Source organism: Sphaerodactylus townsendi, linkage group LG02, assembly GCF_021028975.2.
Source record: "Sphaerodactylus townsendi isolate TG3544 linkage group LG02, MPM_Stown_v2.3, whole genome shotgun sequence".
NCBI lineage: Eukaryota > Metazoa > Chordata > Lepidosauria > Squamata > Sphaerodactylidae > Sphaerodactylus > Sphaerodactylus townsendi.
The window spans coordinates 65,128,919-65,146,194 of record NC_059426.1 but is presented as its reverse complement, the minus strand read 5'-3'; the positions used below and the strand labels follow the sequence as shown (position 1 = coordinate 65,146,194).

At 41.0% G+C, this 17,276-nt stretch overlaps 1 protein-coding gene across 13 annotated transcripts in view; it reads left to right on the top strand.

Annotated features, from left to right (window-relative positions):
• TNS1 (tensin 1) overlaps positions 1–14,858 on the top strand; it is a 389,915-nt gene extending 375,057 nt beyond the window's left edge. For all 13 annotated transcript variants that reach the window (XM_048486278.1, XM_048486276.1, XM_048486275.1 and 10 more), the window contains 5 exons: positions 1,130–1,201; positions 2,168–2,336; positions 2,849–2,917; positions 4,236–4,268; positions 7,588–14,858. In XM_048486278.1, coding sequence (XP_048342235.1) covers positions 1,130–1,201; positions 2,168–2,336; positions 2,849–2,917; positions 4,236–4,268; positions 7,588–7,732 — 488 coding nt within the window. In that variant the 3' untranslated portion in view covers positions 7,733–14,858. The remainder of the gene's footprint in view (positions 1–1,129; positions 1,202–2,167; positions 2,337–2,848; positions 2,918–4,235; positions 4,269–7,587) is intronic.
• The last annotated feature ends 2,418 nt before the right edge of the window (positions 14,859–17,276 follow it).

The window sequence follows — 17,276 nt, the reverse complement described above, 5'->3', positions numbered from 1 at the left end:
ATCATGTTTTCTAAAATTGTGAAAAGAGGAGTCACTCTTCACATATTAAAAGTAAAATCAATCAAAAGGTGCAGGCGAAACGTTAGAAACAAGATCCACCAGACCACAGCCACACAGCCTGGAAAACCCACCACAACCAAATGAGAGCCTGTTCGGCCTTGCAATTCTACTGGTGGCCTGAGGGGGTGGGGGTGGGGGGTCCTGCCAAGGCTCTCAGATGCTTTCCCATGCTGAAATGTGCAGAATATTCCATGTGGGGTAGAAGAATGGGGGAATAATTCTGGTCCTGTGCTGTTTAAGTGTGTGGGGGGGGGGGGAGGAGCCCTTCCTCCCCATACATCTATGTTCCAAGCCTAAATGGGCTTTATTTTGTACCAGACATTCCCCTCAGCTGTTGGGTATTTGCAGGGAAACAATATACTCATCTAGTTTGGCCCTGAGTAGACAATACTGACCCTGATTCAGTATAAGACTGCTTCATGGGATCAACAATCCCTGGAATTCAAAGTTCTGCATTAGAGGGACATCATTCTCTAGTGCTACTCTGAGAGTGTCTCCTTGAAAGTGATAATAGCAGGAGCAAGTGCTGAAAGCCAACAGCATAAGACCAATCTACTCCCCCACCCAAACACCTATCAGAGTTCCAGAAACAAAGGCAGCCAACAGTTCATAGGAGGGGAGGGTGATAGATGGACAGTAAGCCCCATCCTCTACTGCTGATAGTTGGGCAGATTGCTCTCTGCCACAGTAACAGCCTGATCCTCTGCATATTTAATCAGAAATAAGACTTACTGGAGAGGGAAGGCAGCCTGGTATAGCCTCATCTTGTCAGAGCTTGGAAGCTAAGCAGGGTCATTAGGCAGCCTTTCCTTCTCACTTGCTTTGAAAGCCCCTTGCTGGTGTTGCCAGTTGCAACTCGACACAGTATGCACATAAGACCCGCTGTATCCACATGAGGCCTGTGTTCATTCAGGCTAGTAAATTGCTGCTTAAATCTGTTGGTTTTAAAGGTGCCTTAAGACAGTGTTTTATTTATGGATATGTTAACTGGACTTAAGTTTGTGATCTTAATAGAACTCTTACCAACAATCAATAACTTTCCTTCTGCTTTGCATTTTTTTTAAAAAAGATCCCATGGATGAAACAAAAGAGACAACTTCATCAAGCAACTCAGCGACAGACTTGTTCAAGCAGGGAGCAGGCAAGTAGTATAAATAGAAAAGCTAATTATTTTAGTCTTGTATTGTAGTCTTAGTACAGTGGATCCTCGGTAATCACCACCTTTGGTTTACGCTGGGTTCGGAGTTCGTTGGTTGCGCCCGGCCGTTTTTCTTCCTTGGTTGCCGCCGGGCACCTCGGTGTTCACCTATGCCGTTTGTGCAAATTTATGCTTTTTGAACAAATGGCATAGCCTTGGTTTACTCCGGTTTCAGAGTTCGCTGAGCACCACCGGATGGATTACCGGCGATTACCAAGGTTGCACTGTATGACTTACATGTCACTGAATTTGATAAGTGGACACAAAATCAGTCGCTTATTTGAAAATCAGCCTTTGATAAAAGGGCTCTGGGTTACTTCCTTTTGAGTTTACAGTATTCCTACATCGATCATCCATCAAAATGCAAATAATGGACAATGGAACCATAATAATTCTTGTCATTTAGGCATGGTGTGTGTGTGTGTGTGTGTGTGTGAGAGAGAGAGAGAGAGAGTGAGTGAGTGAGTGAAGTGGGCAAGCAAAGCACAGTAATGTCTTAAATCCCATTGAAGTCACAGTCTGCAGGATAGCAGCCTTAGCTTCAGAGATAAACAGCACCTGAAGACTTTATAAACTAGGGTTGCTACATTTCATGTTGGTTTCACTTACTCTAGAAGCCATTCTTCTGTGATTTTTTTAGCCAGGTTTCTGCTTTTCAGACCTTGAAAGGTCAGCAATCAGGAGCAAAAAGTTCTGGTTTTGACCTGATACAAAAAGATGCTTGGATTCTGAATCTAACTTCCCTAGTGTAATCCACATTTACTGGGACATGAAGTTATATGGACAGATACAAAATATACTACAAACAGGTTTACATTGTTCTTCTTGGAGTGCAAGCATAGTTCTGCCTGTTTTATGCCTCTCTCGCATTGTTCTATCCCACTGATGCATGTATCATTTTACTTCCAGCCTGCAATGTACTCTTTATCAACTCGGTGGAGATGGAATCATTAACAGGTCCACAGGCCATTGCCAAAGCTATCACTGAGACATTGGCTGCTGACACACCACCTTCTGCTACTATTGTCCATTTCAAAGTTTCGACACAAGGAATCACCTTGACAGACAACCAGAGAAAGTAAGAGCAAGCTTTGATCTGGAACATTTGGTAGTCTGTGGATCTGAAACAGAAGAGTTCTGTTCTTATGTAACCCTATTGGTATTGTTAAGAATTTTCCAACTCACTGTATACCTCAAAGGAGTAGCTTTGTCATCCTATTTCCCCAATATCATCACAACTTATTTTAAAGTATTGGTTTGTCATAATAGGCAGAATGATATCTTCAATAGAGACCTTGGGATTTTGCACACAGTAATTTTCTGCCAAGTAATGTTTCATCAGCCTTGAAGTGAACCGGTATGAGGCCACTAAATATGATAATTTTACCATCATACATGCCTAATGTGCAGTAAAATCCTGCTAAGCAGAATATGTCGAGTTACTTGAGTGAATGGGTTTCAACTAGAGTAACTTTCTTTAAGGATTGCACTGTAATACATTCAAGGGTCGGTTAGTTTTCTGTATGGATTCATAGTCTCTTTACTTTCATATAATTATATAATGTACACTTATCTGTGTTTCTGTTTTAGGCTGTTTTTCAGACGACATTATCCCATAAACACTGTCACCTTTTGTGATGTGGATCCACAGGAAAGAAAGTGAGTGAAAATACTGTTTGAGTTTTTGGAAGCCAAAACCACAGAGCCACTTGTGGGGATATAGATCATTGTCTGGAAACATTTTTGTTTTTGTCAGATACCATATTTGTAAAGGAACTCCTAATTGTATCGTCAAAGGCTTCTAATTTGTACGCATTCCAAAATTAAAGAAACAGCACCTGGAAGTGTCTGAAAAATTCTGAATTGATGAGCAATGCCTGTAGCTGAACAAGATGGCATATGAAAGGCCATACTGCACTATTAGCTTAATCGTTACTAGAATGTAGATACTGTAAGGAAGAACTGACCAAGGTTGGCCAATACCATCATTTGGGATTCTAAGGGAGCCTAACACTCCTGCAGATTCCTAGTTAATATCGTGTTTCCCCGAAAATAAGTCAGAGTCTTATACTAATTTTGCACCAAAAGATCCATTAGGGCTTGTTTTTGGGGGATGTCTTATTTTGGGGGAAATACGGTACTAATTCATTAAGGTGGGTTCTCGGCACCCCATTGCTTCCCCGTCACGTGTGACACAAGCTGCATCCTCATTGGCAGGGAGCCCAAGGTAAAGACTTATTTTTAGAGTAGGGCTTATATTTTACGCATTTTCCACAAATCATGAAAAATCATGATAGGACTTATTTTCGGGGAAACACAGTAGTTTCTGTAGACACTCCATCTAAAGATTTTGGATCCTTCATATCATTACTTCAAAATGGTATTCATTTTCAAGTTGTTCGAAAGAAAAATGTAAGAAGGCACCAACAATGAATGGAATTTGTAAACTCTTATCCTGTGTGATTGGATACATGATTTTTCTGGAGAATAGACATTTCACATTGATCTGTTTCACATTACTGCTTTTTATAGTATTGACAGTTCAGCTTTAGATAAAACCTCTAGCTATAAGCATCATGCTGGCAGGGGATGATGGGAACTGTAGTCCATAACATCTAGAAGGCCGCGAGTTTGACACCGGTTCTAGCACAAGAAGGGTTGCCACAATTCCATTGTCTGCTGCTTCCTAGTGGTCCGCTAGAAAACTGCAGCTGCATCAGAGTCAATTCCCCACCCTTAATAATCACCAGACTTTCCAAAATCAGGTCTTGCAGACCGAGGGAGATTGGTCTCATCCCCATTTGTGGCTGCAGTTTTGGCTCATTTTCAAAGACGGAGGAAAGGGCGTAAGGTGGCTTAGTCACTGAGGCCCTTCCTTCTTTCTGGTACAGGTTTGTCTTTCATATTGATGTGCATTACATAATTATTATTGTCCCTGTGAAAAGTAATCAACCAAAGACTCTTCTTCTCTACTCAGGTGGACTAAGTCGGATGGTGGTGGCGCTGCAAAGTGAGTACTGTTCTGGCTAATTTCAGAGGTGTTAGAAAGTGACAGTAACTACACTGCTTCCCTGTTCATTGATGATCAAAACATACTTGGATGTTTTTGCAGGCTGTAAAGCAAGATATATGTTATTCAGTCCAGTTACGAACAACAGAGCCTGTGTGTTCATTTCCCAGACAGAAAGTTGGTGCAGCCAGAACAGACAGTACAGATCTCCTGTTTGGGCAGGGATGGAGGGAGAAGGCTTAAGTTGAAGAGCTCCATCACAGTTGATCACTGCTATCAAATCTAACCCTCTGCTCAGTATAGTACCTATATATACAGCACTTAGAACTACATACAAAGCCCTGGCTACTAGATGTCAAAATCCTGTCATGTGATCTGTGCATGCAGCTCTAATCTTGCAATAGGATTCCATGCTCCAAAAATCTGCATTGTGAATCTTCCTTTTGGCCTCTGAGTTCACACCGCAGCTGCAGGTTCAGGTCGTCCCTTTCCAGGTGGTATTTAAGATCTGTGATTGCCCACAGTGTAAACACTCATCCCATTTTCATATCTGGTCAAATATACTCTGCAAAGTTTTAGAGTCGGGAGTCACAAGGTAGGAGGTTTAATTGCGATTTCTATTGTTTGGATTGTTAATTTGTAGCAACATTTTAAAAATCTGCTCTTCAAATTATAAAAGTATAGGCTATAAATTTAACAAATAAACATATGAGATGTGGGTGGGCCCTACCATACTGCCTTCCATCTGTCTTAAAAGCTTGGCTGTAACCCATACATCATCACACTGCAGAATTCACTATGATATATTCTGTTCAGGTTTCATATGGCTCCTGAAATCCTGAAGAGAGGGGCCAGACAGACAAAAAGTTAACATTTCAGCTGCAAAATATCCCTGAAATGTAAATGTAACACCAACATAATTTTGTGTAAAGCCCACCTTTAGCCATTAAACACACAAATAAAATATTTGGGTTTAACAGTTTTTTCCTCACTGCGTAAGTTCACAGTAAGAAGCCAGCAAATGTGACCCTCTTCCCTTCACCCATCTCCTCATCAAGTTGCTGCTGGCAACTTTAGGACAGCTTCCAATGGCCTTGGGCCCCCACTAATTTTAGGTACTATGTGCAGCAAGGGGTGTTTTATTAGAACCTCCAGCTGTCTGGATTTTTCTGTCTCTAATTAGAAATGACAGGACAAGGAGACAGATCACATTTTGTTCTCCTTCAATCTAGTATTTATAACTTTCCTTAAAAGTTCTATTTTTTTTTAAAAAAACCTGTTTTTAATTACAGAGAGGAATGTTAGTGTTCTCCATTCCTTCTTGCAAAGATATTTAAATTCCCACCACTTTCACTTCATTTTGTACCTCATGTCGTAAATGCTACTAGTAGAATGTCAACTTGAATGTTTGTATAGAAAGTTCATCTTACTGGTTTTCAAATAGTAGGTTGGGAACTACAAGTAAATCTCAGACTGATCATAAGTGGTGCTTCCACAGGATGCGTGCCAGTTTTTTCCCGGTATTTTTTTAATTCAAGTTTAATATTTTGGAGATTTTTGGGAAAATTTAAAAACAGCCAAATCCCCATACAAGTACATTTTTTCTGACCATTTTTTGAATAACCAAAAATGTTCAGATCTATTAAATCCTGTCAGAAATATTTGTGGGGCTCGAGGGGGGGGGGATTTTTTTGAGGCTGAGCCAACAAATTTGCAGTGTTGCTTCAGATGACTCTTCTTACAAGAACCCCAAGTTTGGTGAAGATTGGAGCAGGGATCCAATTTTATGGGCTCCCAAAGGGGGTGTACCATTTGTCCTCCAAAACAGTGGAGGAAGATTTGGAGGCCCATAAAATTGGACCAATCTTCACCAAACTTGAGGGGTTCTTGTAAGGAGAGGCAACAGCAATTGTGCAGCAATTGGTCTTAAAAATAGTGCCTTGGTCTTAAAAATAGTTCCCCCTAGCCCCAGAAAAATGAGGACTGCTACTGGAAAAAAACCTGTGGCACAAGGAATATAGATCTTCACTCATCAGCAAAATAAAGGACAAAGCCGGACACAAAAGAATACACAAGAAGAAGGGATACTGTGAATTTCTCAGTGAACCTGTTCTGCAGTCAAACTTATCCTGTTTGACTCCCCAATCTGATTGTTAGCTGATCAGGGATATGTTTGGATTGCAATAAACAACTGAAACTACTTCCAAATTCATTTGCAGATGCTTGTTTATCAAAAATCAAAATAAAGCTGATCAGGGATCAGTTGGGAGTTGGGTTCTGATCCATCACCACCCCCAGCTAAACAGTGAAGTTACAGAAGGGAAAGTAAAAAAAAAAGGTTGTTTTTCTTCCCTCTATACTGGGTGAGAACTGAAGCAATGTTTTTGACCTCTGCATTGCAAAATGGAGAAATAATTTTTTCCTCTGCCAAGCTGGAAAGGGGCAGATGCAGTACCTCTGAGCTACCCACTGCAGTAGGAAGAGGAGAAATACATTCTCTCCTTTTTTTCTGCAGCCACAACAGGGAGAAGAGAAGTAACCTTTTTCTTTCTCCACCAACTAAGAGCCAGGCCGTGGAGAACAAGAGATATCTGCTGACACCTTGCAGGAGGGAGCTAGAAGAAAATTAACTGGGCTACTCCCCATTCCCCACTAAATTTGCTATGTGTCAGCAAGTCCAGAATACTGCAGAGTTCCCAGGATGGGATATCAGAAGAACACAACTCCCAGCTAATCAGCCACAAACCATGAGATCAAAACCATGAGATCAAAAGACCAGCAGCTTCCAATGGCTGTAAATGGCCTGTTTCCGTGAATGTATGACAATTTGCTAACTGGTGCAGAACCAATTAGTTAATTGGCTACCTGATCACTACCGGTAAACAGGAAATAAGCCTAAGTGCTAGGTTTCAAGAATCCCTAGTAATAACACCCTTCTGGTTCATACTCTACTCGTTTAAGTGCCATGACTTTCTTCCATAAATCCAGGGAATTGTAGTCAAGTGTGGGTCGAAATCTATTAGATATCTCTCCAGCCTCACCTCCAAGTAGAATTCCCAGAAGGTTCCTGGGAAAAGAGTGGAAGAGGACAAGGAGGAGAAATACATGCACAAAATAAATCAGAACTGGTTCCTGTTTTCCAGGGGAGGTTAAACATGGTCCTTGGTCTGAAAATGTAGACGATTACTTGACTCACTTGATACCCTTATATGAATCCAAGGGTGTCAGCTGGCAATTCTGGCTCTGCAAACAACAGTGGATTATCATAGGCTCCTTTTCTAATATATTTTCTCTCTGAATGTTTTCATAATTTTCACAGACTCTTTGGCTTTGTAGCCAGGAAGCAAGGCAGCACAACAGACAACGTCTGCCACCTCTTTGCTGAGCTGGATCCCGATCAGCCGGCTGCGGCCATTGTCAACTTTGTTTCCAGGGTCATGCTTGGTTCCTCTCAGAAGAGATGAACTGCTGCCTTTCCCCCTGTAGGGGGCTTCTTGCCCTTGAATTTTGAAGAAGGACTTGGAGCTGTTCCGAGAAAGCGTGCAAGCAAGTGCATTGTGAGAGGGGGAAGTGAACTGATGGCGGGGAAAAGAAAAAAAAATAGCCTGAATTGTTGGAAGGCCCAAGCCAACCAAACGTACGTACATAAACAGAAACCAAGGAACTGACACCGTCACCTTTCCTGCCAAGTTCAAGAGTTGGAGACAATTTTGGATCAGCATGAAATCAGAGAATTCAGCCCCACAGGCCAAAGCACGGATCTTATTAACCTATGTGGGGTGGGAGTATATAGTAGTTGCTTGTTTAGAAAATAAGGCAAACAATACATGAATAACTGAGCTGCAGGAATCACACTGAGAGACATACCAAGCAAGCAATCATTGATACTCATTTCCAAGAGTAATTGCTCCCAACTCCTCAACTGCTGAATGTATGAAGTATATGTGTGTGCGTGTCTCTCTGTGTGTGTGGCGTATGCATTTTGTGTGATATGCACATGTCCTGATTCATATCTGTGGAAATCTGCAGTTTAGGGTTACAACTCTGAATGTTGAGTGGTTATTCAGAACTTCATCTATCAATTGCCCAGGTTCTCCTCTTCTTCCAAAGGAAAAGAGCCTCCATCGCCCCAGATAGAGGAGAAGTCTCATGAGCAGCAGCTAGTAGTGCAATATCTACTACAGGTGGGAAGTTCTCATTTTTACGAGTAGAATAACACACACATGCACACTCCATACACATGTACATGCATGTATACATATAAAATTGTACACAGAGTTAAATAGCTAGGAGGCTCTCCTTAGCTAATTTCAGGAGCATGCTATCCAAAGCAAAATAATATCTTCTGGTCTCTATGCAATGAGGTCTATGGCAGGTCAAAAAAGCTGTTCCATGACCTCCTGCCCCTAAAATGTTAAAATACCAGCAGTTTCGGAATGCCATTCCTTTCCTGTATAAGGCGAAAGTGGCCCTGCCTAGGTTTATTCCGTCTCCTTTTGGAGACATGCACGTGATTTTGTATGTTGCATGGAAATTATTTAGTTGTGCAAAAGGCAAGATGAATGACCTGATAATGGGGAGGGGTTATCTTTGTTTTGAAGCCATTAAGAAAATTTTAAAAGACCCAAGTAAGTAAGTAAGTTTTGGCTTAAGCATGGCCACATCTGTTCCAAAAATCATTGGCCAGATTTGACTTATCTGCCCACTGGAGGTTCAGCATTCAGTATATAGCAAAGTTAGTTCATGATTTTAACTTTTTAAAGCTTTGCTTCTCCATGCATCAGTTATTGCGCTGACCAACTAGCTCTCTGCTAGCAGTGCTGTCCTTGGTATGCATTTTTTTATGGACAGGGAAGCAGTTCTTTTACCTTGCAAATCATGTCATGCATTCATAGAATCATAGACTTGGAGGAGACCCCAAGGGCCATTAAGTCCAACACCCAATTGCCCAGTCATTTCCATTTCCTCAGCAAATGAGGTTGTTTAGGTGCAGCAACTGTAGAGGAACTATGTTTTGTTTTGTTTTTTGCTAACATCACAGATTAGTCCTTCCCCAGTATGGCTTTTGACATTCCTAACAGGAGCCATAAAAGTGATACCTAGTAATGACTCTGGGTACCTCTGTCAGTAAGAGTTGAATTATCATAAGACTTTTGCTTGACTTTGAAGTAATCTTTCCATAAAGACTTTCAATAGCACTCGTAGAGTTTCTCACTATCCTCTCAAGCATCTGCTTTTGGCAAATCCCTGAGATGAACTCAAGTACCAAATGGCCAATGAGCTGTTGCCATATGTCAAATCCTGTGGGTTTATTGTGAATTCATCAGTCTCTTCTTAAACTAGAGGCAGGACCCATGTTGAAGGCAAATCGCTATTGGCTCGCCATGTCAGCTGGTCTAGTGGGGACTGGCTTCTCAAGAGGCAAGCATGCATGGCATCATTGGCTTGCCATCCGCAGCACATGTCCTCCGCTGATAACCCTGAATGGGAGGGTCTCAGTACACGTTCTTTGGTAGGCAGGGCGAATGCTGAGAGCCTCCATTGAAAATCACTGATGATGAGCCTGAAATGCCATCTTGGTTTCTGATAAAAAGAAAGCTCAAACGGGGATGGGGATCTTTTGCGTGTTAATGAGATGCTTCCGTATAAAGCACTCACTAAAAGTCAAGATATGAATTTCAAGTCATGCAGTCACCTAAATTTTCCTAGAGAGTGTGGCTCTCTCATTGTCTTGATAATATATATATGTATTTATGTATGTATGTATGAAATATACTGACAAAATAATGTAAACTAATCAAAATTTTAAAAAGTTAAATTTACACAAAAAAGTATTTATTTTTTGCCGTATTGCTTTTGTTTCTTTTAGATCCTTCAATATGTGCCCCCCCCCCCCCCCCCCCGGATAGACTTTTGTTGGTGTCCTTCAGAGCAGTTTGCTTTGTTGGTTAGTTTCAGTGTCATGGGCAAGGTTCCAAAAGGTGATGTCAATCCCACCCCCTTGAAGCCATATATTTTGATATTTGATCCAGAAGGAAATGTCCTGTGGCATTTCTCATCCCCCTCCCCCCATGTTTAGCAATCTCCCTGAGCAAGCGAGCATGTATGGATTTTATTTCATTGCCGAGTGGTGCAAGGATTAGTGGTGTACGTATGTGTGAAAGTGTGCTGAGAGAGACTCATTTCTGGAGCATGAGTTTGGCATCCAAGAGCTGCTGTCGAGACAGGCACTTGGATAGAGTGGGAGCGTCAGTTTTTGATGTTATCACCCAGGCTCTGCATCCCCATCCTCAACAGATGCAGAAAACTGGTGTAGTTTATTCTTTATGTTGGTTACAAATATTTCCCTCCTTCTGCAAAATTCAAGCAAGATGATTCCCTCCATCACATGCAACTGTCTCACCCCGCCATTAACCAATTAGAGAAACACTGTGTCTATAGATATATAAATATTATAAATATATATATATATATATTTTTGAAAGTCTCTATTTTTCAGACTTCATTTTTTCACTGCTTTCAAAAATTGCAAACCCCCCTCAATATCTGCTATCTTGCCACAAAGAGGGGTACAGAAATATTATGGTTCATTTTTATTTTGCCATTAAAAAGAATTAACCTTGATATAAAGCATCCAGCAATCACCTATCGATAAATATTATCAGGTTAGGCACATGTAAGTCAACCGACTTAGTGACTTCCAGGTGTGACCAGCTCACAGCTCCTTTACTAACTCACTAGCTGAAGATGGAAAGTTTAAGGCTCACTCGCTGACTTTTTAATAAAGGACAAAAACTAATCACATTTTGTAACCTGTTGCTTTTCTAGTTTGCATCCAAGATGAAAGCTGCATTTTAGGAGTAAATGCTACATTTATCATCCCAGAGTTATTTTGATCCAGTTCCACAGCTCTTTCATTGTGTGGTTGTAGAGCCAGGAGTCTAAAAGTGTTGCGTGAGGCAGATAACCCCAAAGAGCCACCAGCAGTGGTCTAGCAACAATGAGGGCTCCATCTAGACTCTCCACTTCCTTTGGGTATCTTGATTTAAACCAGAAAGGGGAAGACTTTATTCACCTGTCCTTTCCTTCCTGCAACAGGGTCCCCAAGCAGGCATGACACCCAGCAGGCTGGAATCTCAGCCCAGACCTCTTCTCCATTTGTTATGGATGGCGAGACAGTGCTGGCAAATGTGGGAAGGCACATAGTTTATGAACCTCACCATAATTACCCTCACAATTCCGAGGGGGATTAAATTTTCTTGCCTTTTCTTCTCCCTGTCATCTTTACCAGGAAAGGAGGGAGCGCTGACTGTTAAGACGGGCCCTGTTGTTTAGCCGTGCACCCATCTAGCTGCTTGTCCAGGATACAAGTAGCACAACAGGCTGCCTTATTTAGGGTTTTTTATTTGGGGGAGAAGGTTGGCTTTCTTTGTTGACTTGCTGTGGCCCAAGGGTCACACACATACATACCCATTCTAGTCTTATCAATTTGCCTGCTGCCAGACCCATAAACCTGAGGAGCTCCTACAATCTCCTAAAAAACTTGTGCCCTTTGTTTATTGCCTTTTTTAAAGAGGACAAGAGAAGGCTTTTTTCCCCCATCTTGAACAGCCTCATTTCTGATATCTGGGACTGATGTTTAACGTAGATTTCTCCCATGTATGCAATGTAATAATAATTCTACTCTTTCAATAGGTGTTATATTTTATACACTTGCACACAAACACGCTCTGTACACAAAGAACTGCATAATATTGCCAAAGATACCTGTTTGAAATGCACTTTTCTCTAAGTGTTGGTTGTACATTTATTGTATGTGCCTTTTTCCTTTCCTTTTTTGTTTTTGTTTTGTTTGTCTTGTGCTGTTTTGTTTTTAAACCTTGCTGATGGTGATTTAGTGTATGGTTTTCTCCAGACAGTTTTGAAGCTGTGGCCACCTCTTAACATTTGGGTGTGGTTAAGTATCTTTAGATTTTACTTGATAATCTGAGAAACCAATTCAGCAGTTTTCAGGACAGTTGACAGGAGCAAAGCCATTCAGACAGCCTTATTCCCTAATTTGCTTGCCCATAACACTTATTCTTCAAAAAACTGTAGCTGCCCCAGATTTTCCATTAACATTGCTGCTGTTACTTAAGTATAATCTCAAATAAGAGACCATTTCCGTGCCACATACATCTGTCCTCCCAACTCCTCGGAGATGAATATAAAGGAAGCATTGTAGACAGTGTTTTTTCTGTTGCAGCTCAGCAGAATTTCATGCATTGGCAAAGATGATTTGATGTTCATTGGCTGCAGAGATCAGCTCATTAGGGTAGCGAGGATTAAACATCTAACATATCCACTTGATAGTTATATCATTAGACTGCTTTGGTCTATCACACTCTCTATTCTTCTCAAACCCAGCCAGTAGAATAGCCTGTTTCCAGCTGCACTGTAAGCTGGATGCATTAAGTCAACGTACAGTCATCATATCAGTTCATCTTCTGGTGATCACTATCTTATGGTCACCAGTCATTGGCTCTTGGTCAATTTAAAGCAACTGTGATTCAAGCTGGCTTCAGGCTGTTGGTGTGTCTGGAAATATTTGGCAAAATGATGGTCAGGTTGTAAATGAACAGAAATATATAGTCTGATCCATCCCAGAACAGATTTCATGCTTACTTCATTGCTGCACATTTTTGGAATATATAAGGCACAAAATCAATCTGAATTGATCCATGGTCTGCTGCTCTGTATCAGTTTCAGCAGTACAAGCAATCTTGGGGACCCTATGAGTATTCTTTGGCAATCTTAGGTTAATAGTCATGGCTGGATCTGTCTTCTATGCATTCAGAAGAGGGTTGTGCTTTTGTTTTTTAAAACAATGATAGTACCAGCATTCATGCCGTTCGGAGGTCATAGGAGTCACCAATGAACCAGACCTCATTAAAGCAGCTGGGAAGTGGGTCACTGCCTCTTTGTCTTGTGTGGTGGTGTCATAAATATTTTCCCTTTGAATATGCTGCTGCTTAATAGATCTTCCAACACTGGCTCTCTAGCCTACAGAGCTACCTGGCTCTCTAGCCTACAGAGCTTGACAGTACTACCCACTTCCACTTATGGCCTGCTCCTCAGTGTGGTTAGATTTAGTTCTCAATGTTACACCTCCCGGGATCTTGCTGATCTCCAGGGAGGCACCTAGAACAAGGATCCCCTTTCCCCATCCTCTACTAGAAGTAGGAACCAATTTGCGTATCTTGCTCTTATAAAGACTGCTTAGTGAGTCTACAGTGATTTGTTTAAAACAAGTACATCCAAACTAAAATATTTCCATTGACTTTTCTGCTTCATTAACTAAGATCCTCAGATAAATTCTGAATGGGAGAAAAGCATAACTGAACGAGTTAATTCTGCCTGTGAGTAAAGGTCTTCTGCATGGACATAAATTCTGCCATGCAGAGTGATGAAGCCTAACATGTTGCTGTTGACTTTAAAAATCAGTGGTTCCATTCTTTGTCATTATAGCTTTTTAAAGAATTTTCAGCTGTTCATCAACACCCACATTAAAATGCTTAATTCCATATGGTTCCTCATTTGTCCAATGCCCCATTATTGCACGAATTTGCCACTAGCCAGTACAAAAGCCAATGCAACTCACTATTCCCAAAACAGCAGGGACTACCAAAAGTGCTTGTATATGGTACTTTTAAAAGCAGCAATTTAAGTAGAGTATGCGATGAACTGATCCTGGCACAGGAATACCAAGCCCTGTAGAAGGAAAACTTGCATTTCATTCCTAAATGCCTTCCTTGGACCCTTGCACACAAAATGTTTAGGACTAATGTGCTGACCTGTTACAAAGAACAGAAGGAAATTGCTTGATCAGGAGAAATCCAATTGAAAAAAATCCACTAGACATCAATGGAATTGCCCAAAAGTAAGTAGCTTTCAACAGGGCAGATTTAACAATGTTTATTTAGTAGTATTTGTATTGATTTTAATGGAATCCCCCCCTTCCAAATATTGGTCAGTAATATAGTCAAGATCCACTGCTGAATGTTATTCTGTTTTACTGTGTTGTGACTGCCACTATTTTTGTTTGTTCATTTGTTTGTTTTGGGATGGTTACAGATTTCTTTGCTGATCAGTATTAATGACTGTTTGGAACAGAACTTTTTGTTTCCCTGCTTGTGTCCTTCCAATTTTCTTTTTAAATGTAAATGTGGAAATGCATATATGTGAAGAGGAGCAAGAAGGGGAACCGGAATCAACTCCCTTTCGATGTATTTATAAAGATGGACTTTTCCTTTATATTTTGTATCTTTGTGCCCATAACTTTTGTCACTCATTTATAAAAGGCAATTCTATATCATAGGTCATGTGTGAATGGACTGTCACAGTCAAGCTTTCCTTACCCTTTGTACAGCTATCTTGACTCATTGCAGTTCCTTGTATGGCTTTATAAATGATAAGATTTTAAACAGAATCAATTATATGAAATATACCATTGCTTGAAACGCCCAGCTTGGTGTCTGGATTGCTGGAATTGTATCTTCAAAATTTAAGGGAGTGAAGGAATAAAGACTCACTACTTTTTGCACAGGGAAATCACTCTGGTGGCTGTATTTCACCCCCTCTCATCCCCTCACACTTTCACATTACACCTTTTGCCCTCACTGAAGCACAATGTAGAAACCATCAGACTGCCTCTAGAATTGCCCCCAAATTTAATCTCAAGATAAATTTGAGAATTTGAAGGTTCCTGTTTGGGCAAAACACTTGAGGGAAGCAAAAAGCATTTCATTAAGATAGACAACAGTTTCCTTAGGGGTTTGCACATCCTGAGATCAACAGTGATCTTCACCTGCATAATTGCCAAGGCAAATTCAGGACTGCATTCTTGGAACAGCCCAACATCTTCCACAGAAGGGCAGCTAGGGTACACTGAGAGCCAAAAGTACTGGTTTCCAGTAGTGCAATGTTCTTGTGTATATGGGTGGGGCCAGGAACTCTGGAGGTAATGCCTCTATGGACATTCTGGAGTTATGAAGGAATTTCTTCCATCACAGATTGGTTTTGCTGAGCCTCCAGGGTACACACACATATATTTTATTTTAACTTGATATGAAGGTGATACCACATCAAAACTTCAGCATGATTAAACTGCAAAAGTGGGGGCTGTTTTTTATTTCCATATATATTGTACTGAAAAAAGGTGAAAGAACCCTGGGTACTGTAGGCTGTATTGTTGTGATGTCACAGAAAATTTACAGATACAATTCTTGTGAAAGGAAAATTTAATTAACAGAAAGTTAAGAAACCTTGCTGTTATTATTAAGAAAGGAAGGGGGTAGGGTTGTCTGGGAATGACTATAAAGAGATCCTTCAAGGAGAAATCAGTGTTCTGTTAGTAAGATGGGATAGTGGGGTAGAGAGGGTCTCATAGGTAGAAGATGAAAATCAGAAGAAAATCAGAAAATCAGAAGAAGAGGAAATGTGGCTGAAGAAAGTAGTCCATTTTAGAAATGGGAACAAGATGGGCCTGAAAGAGGAGAGAGGACTGAGAAAAGTCCAGTGAAGCAGAGGGGCTGGGAAACAAAACAAAACTGCCCTTTAGTACGGAATGAGCCCTGCAATACTGATGGGAAACAGACTGGAAAAGGCAATACATTTATGGGAGGGTGACCAAGGAGGAGAGTCAAAGGAAGCTGTGAGAACTGGATCTCATGTACTGATGTGAACGAACTAAATCTGTAGCTGTAGGTCTTTTTAGTAGTAAAGTTATGTAGCACATTTTTAATCTGGTAAATGCTGTGGAGTTTGATCTTCCTAAGAACCTGAATCATGGGAACTGCGGATGCCAGCACAAGAGGCTCTGAGATCAGTGCTGGCTAATAAAGCATTATGAATGTAAATAGAACACCATAAGGTCACATATTAGGGGCCTGCTCTGCACTTTTTACACATCTCTTGTATCACTAATGCAATGTTGTCTAGTGGTCAGAGAAGCAAAAGAAAAAGGGTTGATTGTTGACATATATTTCATATAATCACCAGAACCAACTCTTTGGGTAAAGGTGGAAGCTAGAGTCATAAGGCTCCGACTGAGAGGGTATAGTAAGCGAAAGAAAATCTCTACATGCCACTAGGCTTACTGAGAATTTTGACAGGAACACAGAGTCATAGGTGAAATTACCATAATGGAGCTCCCTCCTGGCCAGATTGCCTGGATGTTTCTTGTCCAAGTTGATCTGGAGCAATGTATTGAGCAGCTTTGTGTCTGTACAGTAGCTGTTTGCATGAGGACCAAATTGTAACAAAATAAATAAATTGCAGTCACTTTGTTTCAGTCTGCAAATGCAATGGCCTTATTTACCATAAAAGTGGTATGTCACCCCTCCCAGGGTCATGGTCAAGTCATTACACTAACCAATCTGTAAAACATTGCTTGTGGTTTTTTTCTCTTTGGATCTGCAGATGAATGAATCAAGTGACCAATACAGGATACAACATATTGCTTGTTCTTTGTGCCTCCACAGTCAGCAGCATCTATTGTTGCAGTGATCACAACATCAGCTTCACAGGTGTCAAGCTCACAGCCCTCCAGATGTTATGGACTACAGCTCCCATCATCCCCTGCCAGCATGATGCTGGCAGGGGATGATGGGAACTGTAGTCCATAACATCTGGAGGGCCGCGAGTTTGTCACCTATGCGTCATGAGCAAACCCCAAAGGCACACAGTCTCTCTTCAAAAACCTCAAATGGATTTTTCCCTTTTAACTATGTGCCTTTTAAAATTAGAGGTGGCAAATGATGGCAGTATGAGGCAGCTGCCAGAAAGCAGGCTGGAATTTAAAACAGATGCATCTCAATAAAATTGGATGCATCTGGGCAGTTAAGCTATCAGCAACCTGATTATGATTAGTAAGCAAACAAGAAACAGAACAGTGATGAAGATTTCTCCCAACATGACCACATTTCTGAGCATGTATCTCCTTCTCAAATAGGAGAAAAGGTTAAGAGA